This window comes from Ischnura elegans, chromosome 11 (assembly GCF_921293095.1).
Source record: "Ischnura elegans chromosome 11, ioIscEleg1.1, whole genome shotgun sequence".
Lineage (NCBI taxonomy): Eukaryota > Metazoa > Arthropoda > Insecta > Odonata > Coenagrionidae > Ischnura > Ischnura elegans.
Window position 1 is genome coordinate 94,330,362 of NC_060256.1, and position 8,871 is coordinate 94,339,232.

An 8,871-nucleotide genomic window follows, 5' to 3' on the forward strand; every position below is an offset into this window, starting at 1 on the left:
GGTTTTTGCTCGTCTTATATAGGCCTTGGTTTGGGCTAGGTGCGTTCTGATTGGTCCGTGGGTAAGAGTCTCTTCCATGTGTTTGAGAGCGAATAGCTGTCCTCCCTGTTGAAAGTGGATGTTTTCGCGATTTCTATTGCCTCTCGTATGAGTCGTGGAAAGTAATGTTTTTCTCTAGCGATGGTTTTTGCGCTTTCGAAGTCCACATTGTTTGTTGGTCCTTCCCATACGTGCTCGGCGATGGCGGATAACCGAAACTGTCTATTTTTGGTGGCCCTTAGGTGTTCTTGCATTCTGATTTTCATGGCTCTTGATGTTTGGCCGATGTATGAGTCTCCGCAAGAGCACTTAACTTTGTATATTCCGCTTTGGGTATTCATGGGCACGCGATCCTTGGCCTTGCATAGGAGGTTGGATATCTTCGTGACACAGTTAAAACGTGTCACTATATTATGTTTCCCCAGAATTCTTGCTATTTTTCGGATGTCCCGGCTACATAGGGAATTACGGCATAATTGAAGATTTTCTTCTCTTCTACATCCCTCTCCGTTTTTTCGGCGGTCGTTTTTTGAGCAAGTTGTTTGTGCTTCTTCTCTTCCTTCGCGACCATGTTGACAATAGTGTTGACAGAGAAGTCATTTTTCTTGAAGGCATTGATGATGAGGCGTTTCTCGTTCTCAATGGAGTCTCCGTCGCAAATGGAAAAAGCGCGTTGGTAAAGAGTGCTAAAGGTGGCTCTCTTCTGCTGAGGGTGGTGGTGGGAGTTGGCATTCAGGTACTGATCTGTGTGCGTTGGCTTACGGTACACTGAGTGGCCAAGCCTTCCGTTCTGTTTTTTGGAGCAAGTACATCCAAGAAGGGTAACCGACCGTTTTCTTCGATCTCCATGGTGAAGTTGATGGAGCTGTTTTGGATGTTCAAGTGCAGTAAGAAATTGTTCAGTTCAGATTTTCCGTGCAGCCACACGACAAAAGTGTCGTCGACATATCTCAGGAACATTTTTGGAGGTTTTTCATATGTCCGCAGGGCCTTCTCCTCGAGTTTTTCCATAAAGAGGTTGGCAATGATTGGCGATAATGGTGAACCCATGGCTGGTCCTTTCCGTTGCCCGTAAAAGGTTCCATTCCACACAAAGTAGGAGTTAGTAAGGCAGAACTCGACCATTTTTGGAATGTCTTCTGCCAGTCCTTCAGCGACGAGAGACTTGGTGATTTCGACGGCCTCTTCTATAGGTATATTGGTGAATAGTGACTCCACGTCGAAACTGACGAGCATGTCAGTATCGCTGACTCTCAGTTCTTTGATTAACTCGATGAAATGGGCTGAGTTTCGTACGTAGGTAGGCGTTCTCCCGGAAAATGGCTGCAGTTGCTTGGCAAGATACCTTGCTAGATTATGTGTAGGTGAGTCAATGGCGCTGACGATTGGTCGAAGTGGGAATCCTTCTTTGTGAACTTTGGGTAGTCCGTACAGCCGTGGAGGTTTAGGTGCAGACTCTTACCCACGGACCAATCAGAATGCACCTAGCCCAAACCAAGGCCTATATAAGACGGGCAAAAACCTGCATCCGATACTTCGTACCTGAAGACGCTAGCTGCAACGCCGGCGAAACTGTCGTCTTGAAGATGAATCGACGCGGAGGTCAACCCGGAAACATTGCTACGCATGCTGCACCACCCCGCGAAAGTCTCCATCAACATCATGAATACTGGTTTGACGATGCCATCCGTCTGGTCTTCAATGATTATTTTTCATTACAACGTCTTTTCTAAGTTGTCCCGGTAAGGAGTTTGAACACGTTTCTCTTCCTTAGAACAACAAGATTACTCAAATGGCTGGTTAAAACGTTCATGGTGTTTCATTTTTTTAATTGTAGCACGCGGACAATATTAAATAATCAATAACATTATCATAATCTAACAATCTTAATGCTGGTTTTTACGCAGCTCACCACTCATTTCTCCTATTGGCTAACCCTTTAGAACTCACTTCATTTTTATGTTTAACATCTCGCGCTTACTATACGAGGGATTGTATCAACTGCAATGCTCATGTGGTAGATGGGACAGACCGGACGATCTATCAAAACCAGGATCAGGGAACATGAACGAGCCATGGAGAAGAAGGAATTCCACCTTTCCACCGCCTCTGAGCACGCGTGATCGGAACCTGGCCACGCTGTGGATTTCAATAAGCCTGAAGTCCTGCGTAATGAAAGCTGCTACTATCCTAGGTTAATCCGAGAGGATATAGAGATAACTAAACATCCTGAGAGCTGTAGCAGAGAAGACGGCTACACATTAGCCAACACATGGAAAAGGGTCTTCAAAATCAACGACCAATCAGAGCCCACCTGAAAAAACATATAAAATACATTGAAAATCTTTTGCTAATTAATGCAACATAGCAAATTTTAATCTTTTAAATTGCATAAAAATAAAAAGGCATGGCAAAAAATAATAAAATATTTAAAAAATAATATCAAAAATACGTATTAATAATAAATAATAAAAAATATTTATATATTGTAATGATATCATTTATGCTGTAACAATGTAATGGCTACAAAAAGCCAATATTTCTGTTTTCAAATATTTTAGTTATTAGTTTCTATCTCACACAAGCAACACAATACACCTACAACAGAACACGTGCACCATTTTTAAATTGATCATTGTAAACTGGCTGGTTGGGGTGAGCCAAGGCTCACCGGTAAAGCTTTAAATGACGCCTTCGGCGCGACCAGTACCAGACTTTATTTAATATTATGTAAATATTCTATCAGTGACCAAGGCTTGTTGGCTCCAATATGAAAATAAGACCTGTGATAATAAAATGTAATATATTGTATATTAACTCCTATTTCTGACATTGCAGCACTGCAAACAAAGCATCACCACAAAACCGGATACACCAGCAATGCAAGGACACCAGGATAACAGCGAATGACATCACCGCGAGCACTTCCTCGCCCAACAACAACAACAGCATCATTTTTACACGGCGGTCTACGTGGGGTTTTGCCGGTTTCACTCACGTCTCGGACGAATGTCGGACCAATAGCCATTCCGAACATAATTATTACTATGGTACATAGTAATAATTATGTTCATGTACACTGCAGTACGGAAATAAACCTTTTGGAAATTGAAATTGAATGCATCGCTACATCTGACCTGAAGACGCCGGCAGAATGGCTGGAGAAACTGTACCCATGTGTAGAAACCCATGGACAACGCAACGCGGAGGATCACCCTAAAGCCGTGACTCATACGGTTTAGCGGAGCTTTTAATTCATTCCTCCTATCAGCTAATGGGGTAGTTTCCTTCATCAAGGAAAACGAAAGGCTTTGATTGCGATTTGTTACCCACCATTAGTGAATTCATAATATACAAATTATTTGGTTTTAGAAATCCCAGTTTAGACGAATGGCAATGGTCAATTTTAACCGCATTTGAAAAAGGCCAGCTTCTATACGAGTAGATAGGAGTTTTACATTGAGTGAGATTACCAATGCATGCATGAGGCACAGAGCTCAGGGAAACATCACTTAATAATCACCTGTTAAAACTGGCCAAGGTTGGAAAGTTTCCTTCGTTTGCCAATTTAAGCCAAGCGCTCCCTGCTAGCAGCGTACTCTGCTACCAGCCTGCATCGTGTCAGCGCTCAAAGCGTCGCCCCAAGGTCACCTCACTTGCGGCAGCGGGAACCAGAACGACGTCACACGGACTTTTCCAAGCATTCATACTTAGCCTTCGCGTTTTCGCGTGTTTGAAAATTTTCACTTTTCGTTTAATCGCGAAAAATATATATCGTAATTCGAAAATCTAAGACATTGAAATGCGTACTCCAGGAGGAATAATCTTTCGATTTAGGTAATAAAAAATAATAGGAAAGCACCCTATTCTGAAACACATAATTCTTATAGACACATAATCCTTCACCACTTAGTCTGTGACTCATGCAAGGCTAACATTTTAGATAGAAGAGTCGTCGACATATGAATCCAGCACTCTTCGGTCAGTAGCCAAAAAAATAGAGAACCCTCATCACTTTTAATTTCTACAGTTCAATTTTCTCGTTCCTAATCACTTGTTTTCTTTAGACTCAAATTTCTTCCTATTATTTTCATGGCATCATTTCTACGGATGCTCTGACGCCCATGTTCATACACACCCCTGGACTTTTTTGGAGCAATCATTTCGTTTCTCGACGGTGGCAACCGGTGGGAGCAAATTAAATCGGCTTAAAATCACTCAGTAGCGGCGGCATAATTTATTCATCTGGAATTGCATGTATAATGAAATGAAATTTTTAAATAACCACTGAATTGATATTTCCGTAGCTTGGCTTAAATAGGTCGACACTTGCATTGTTTCGCAAGTGTCCTAAACCAAACTATTCGTCGGAATAAGGAATCGTGGATTGAGAACGATAGGAACCAATATTCACCCTTTAACATTTCTGCTAAAAACGCATTACTTCACGGTTTTGAAATCTATTTTCATTGCCTGTTCTTCACCAAAATGAGTATAAAGCGGATAATTTAAATAGGTAACTATACACACAATGGGGACTAAGCCCTTGAATATTTCTGCTAACAATCCAGTGCTCCAAGGCTTGAAATCTATTTTCTTTCCCTTTTCTTTGTCAAAATAATTATTTAGCGGATGAAATCTTGACTTCTCTATTTCATTTTCCCTATACTTATCACTTTTCCACCTCGGCTGTAATTTCTCCGTTTAATTTCCTAGGGATTAATTCTATGGATAGCATGGCAGTTAGCAGGGCCTACATAATCAAATACCCCTCCACTTGTCTAGAGCCAGCATCATTTCATCGCCCGTCGGTTCGAGCAAATGAAACCGGCTTATATCACTGTGTAAGCGGGTTGGCGAGGGAAGGTTTTTGGGGAAATCCGTTCAAACAGCGACAAGAATGCGGCAAACATTTCACGCACCGTCGCTCTTGAGAGAATTGCAGAATGAAAATGGGAACTGTGGTAAGCTGCGTGGCGTCAATGCCCGCACTAGGTCCGTCAATTTACGAAATTGAAATTGATGAAAGTAGTAAAAATACTGAGACTTCAGAATCTTGAGGAAGATGTGCAAAAAATAACTTCGATGCGTCAACGTACTGTTTCCATCGGGGATATCAATTGTTCCTAATTGTTCGCCATTTGTGCGGAAGAATAAGACCATGCAATCACCTCAAGAAATCGCTATTATCAAATTATTCCATGCAATCAGGATAGAATTACATTAAAATAAGAAAAAAAATGTTTGCATTTTTTCGCTTAAAATGACATAAAAATTTTATCACTGTCTTAGATGTGACAATAAACAAATTAAATGAACAATTTTTCTTTACAGCGTTCCGATTAAGATCCCTTATATACATATATCCTCTCCTTATCGGGTTCATTTCTAATTTTGAAAACGATCTCTGAAATTCATTCGGTCTGTGAAATCATTTAAGTCAATGGTCTATAGCTTATTGCTTACCGCCACGCTGTAATTTTGATTGTAAATTGTATGTCTTACCGTTGTATACATTGTATAAAACTTGTATCATTGATTGGATATTGTATAATATTTTTCTTTTTTTTCTCTATTACTGCTCACAATGAGTAATTGAGCAAATATATTGTAGTGTGTATATATGCTTTGTAAATTGTTTTGTTCTTAGAGGACATCAGTCCTAGAATAATAAATAATCTTTCTATCTATCTATCTATCTTATATCTAAACAGAGAGCTAAAATGGCTCACAGTCAGAGGAAGAGGAGTTTATTTTTCCATGATCTATATCCTTCAAAAACTTTTAAATCAAGTTGTTTTCATTACACTTTTAAAAAGAATATTATAGTCGCTCACCTTATAATTCACCCTATCGATACGTTGCTAAATAATGAATGATTATTTTCATTAATTTCATGTATATAATAAAGAATCGACCACTCGATGCTTCTCAGGAGATATGCCATTCCCAGCAGACACCTGTGCGGCAGGCTGAAACGAGTGCCTGAGATGGCTACAATCGAGAGAATGGTACAAGGGACAACGAGGCTTGGTTGGCGGCGGGCGGGAAAGAAGTTGGTTCTTTCCGGCTGGGCAAACAGGCGGGGGAGGAAAGCAAAGGAGATTGGAATTGCCGGTGCAGAAAATTGTTTTCCGGTTAAGGAGAGGGGGGCAATAATAGATGGTTGGATACGGGGATAGGTAGGGGAGAAGAATATAAAGAAAGAAAATATGAGGCGGGAAGTACAGAAAGAGTAATACTGTACATTTTACGAAAGGGAAAGAAATAAAGCGGTGAGTGAATACATAGACAAAAATAATAAATTTCGATGAACTTTGAAGTATAGATTTTGACGTAAATTTTGATCTAAAGCGATGGGATCGTATTACTGATAATTACAGAAAGCTAAAATGGCTTAAAATATAATTATTTGTCTTTAAAAATTTCAAATCGATATGTCCTCAGTAAGTTTTCAACTTTTCCACTAATAAGAATATCATTATAACTCTCGTGACACACACCCGGCATATTGACCTTTAACAGAAAACTAAAATTTAGCATGAATCCTACATAGATACAGTATGTAGGTATGGAAATTCACAGCCGGAAATTACAAAATTATGTCAATCTATGACTGGCTTCAAAAGAAAATTATTCAAACCTTAATTACTTTAATGCAAAGTCTTCCTAAGCATATTTCATAAGCAAGAGGTATTCTAAATTTAGTTTTTTTTCATTCTGTGTCATTGAACTTATATATGAACTGTTAATTCCTTCTTTATGATTGTGAATGTGGAATTTCTGCAAATGGTAAACAGACGTGGCCCGTCTCTAGTGTATACTGTTATGCATCTAGGTGCAGTCACATCTTATTTTGTACTTTGCGAACTTTCCCCATTATTTTGAAATTCCATTCCGCGTCAGATCAACACTGATTCATGTCTAGTTGTGTATTGAATGGAAGTTGTTTCTATGTGCAATGTAAGAAAATTATTTTTCGTCAAATGTTACATTTCTGCTGCACTTCTTTGGTATTAATCATTTCCTACTGTTTTGTGATTAACTGCATAAGCAAGCAGAATTTTTAATCCTCTTAAGTCTTTAGGACATTGTGGGTCCACTGCTATAATATTTTGTAATTGGTATTATTGTTGTTATTTTTCAAGCTGCATCCACGCAAAAAAATGCTTAGTAATCGTTGTAGAAACTGTAGGCTCTTTTCCTGGAATGTGTTAATAAGAAGTGGGTAGATATGGAAATGAGTCGGAGTTGACAGTTAAGATATAAAATATCGGGAGAAGAGGAAGCAGAATCAGCTCCGTACAATAAGTGACGTGAAGAAAGCAGTAAGTGAAAGCGTTGATAAAAAAATAAAAATTGGGAAAATTTTCTATCTTATTTTCTGTTGACTCCAATTTTTGAGCTGTATTAGTTCGGGCTGATTTCAAAACTGTAGTTAATTTTCTTTTACCGCGTAAAGTTCTTTTACTGATCCTCGTGTAATTGTGACCATTCTCTGCTTGACTTTACGTCGGTCACAGAAGGCATTATTGCTCTCCAATCGACTGACATTAATCATTATGCAACTGTTGCCAGGTGATTGAGGCCATAGGCGGCCAGCGACAGGTGTATAGTTGTCTAGTTTTTCAGGAGATAGTGGTCCGAATTTGCACAATAGGGAGCTTAAATGTTGAGCCGGTTGACTCTGATATTTTTTGTCAATTCAAACGCATCGATAAACCATACCTTTTAAAAGATCTCCTACTAATTTTGTATGAACATTGCTAAAAGTTAAATTCATCATTGGTTATTGGCTGGTATATTGAAAGAAAACTGTATCAAAAAATGGAGGGACTAAGTATAGGTACTCCTGAGCTAAATTCTGACATGGATTCGGAGTTTTTATCTTTTTTGCGAAGTTAGCAGTTTTCATTTACATCCATATGAGCTGAGCTATTTTCTGTCTTCAAATTGTTCATTTCAATATAGAAAAATTTCATTCCATCCCGCTTGGATCTTCAAATTTCCAGTCTGCCTGTGCTAGTCTTTGTCAAAAGACAAACAGCAATGCCCTCGTCAGGCAAGCTTGCATACCCTGTTTTGCCTATTTTAAAGTGAAAATTAGAGATCGAGATAAATCATGGGCCTCTCACGAAGTAAACAAGAAGAATATCAAGAGCTTAAGGTCTGGAGGAAGAGATCATGATACTTTTCAATTTGGTGTACCTGTGATTTGGTGTGATCCCAAATATCACTCATGTTGTGGCTATTTAATAGAATAGAGTCATTACACAAAAATTAAATCGAATTTAAATGGAAAAATGTTGGTAATCATCATCTAAATGCCCAGTGCTTCATCTAGCTTTAATCCCGGAGCCATTTTTCAAAGTATCTCATTTCATCTCTTTGCAAATACGAATCTGGTGAATATCGAAGTGATCTCAATGACGAATGTATTGAAAATGAAGATGATTCCTTTCATGAGGGCTTTGACTAGCATTAGTCGAACATTTTGGTATGAGATGTAAGGCTCTCTCAAATAGATTGTCACAGATAAATTTCCACAGATTAAAAACTCCAAAAATTAAGTTAGGCGAAAAATTACTTGCCTTAATATTTACATTTATCGTTTGACAATAAAGTAACTATTTGATTGATTTCAATTATAACTTGCAGTAACTGAATATAACCCTTGTATAAATTACATCATTCGGTATGGGCTGTATGTAAGATAAAATTTCCCTTGAAGTTCCTTCGCATGGACATTTTTTATTATATATGAGACAAAAAGAGGATATCTCGTAGCTCAAAAAGTTGACGTGATAGATAAAAACTGAGTTTATTTCCTTT

At 38.6% G+C, this 8,871-nt stretch overlaps 1 protein-coding gene across 1 annotated transcript; it reads right to left on the reverse strand.

Moving 5' to 3' along the window:
* Positions 1-771: 771 nt before the first annotated feature.
* LOC124167668 lies at positions 772-1,275 on the reverse strand. Its single transcript, XM_046545651.1, has one exon. The coding sequence runs from the start codon at positions 1,273-1,275 to the stop codon at positions 772-774; it is 504 nt and encodes a 167-aa protein (XP_046401607.1).
* Positions 1,276-8,871: the final 7,596 nt, after the last annotated feature.

Bases quoted from the DNA above. Each gene is read 5' to 3' on its own strand.
- LOC124167668 (XM_046545651.1), bottom strand. From the start codon at position 1,275: ATGCTCGTCAGTTTCGACGTGGAGTCACTATTCACCAATATACCTATA.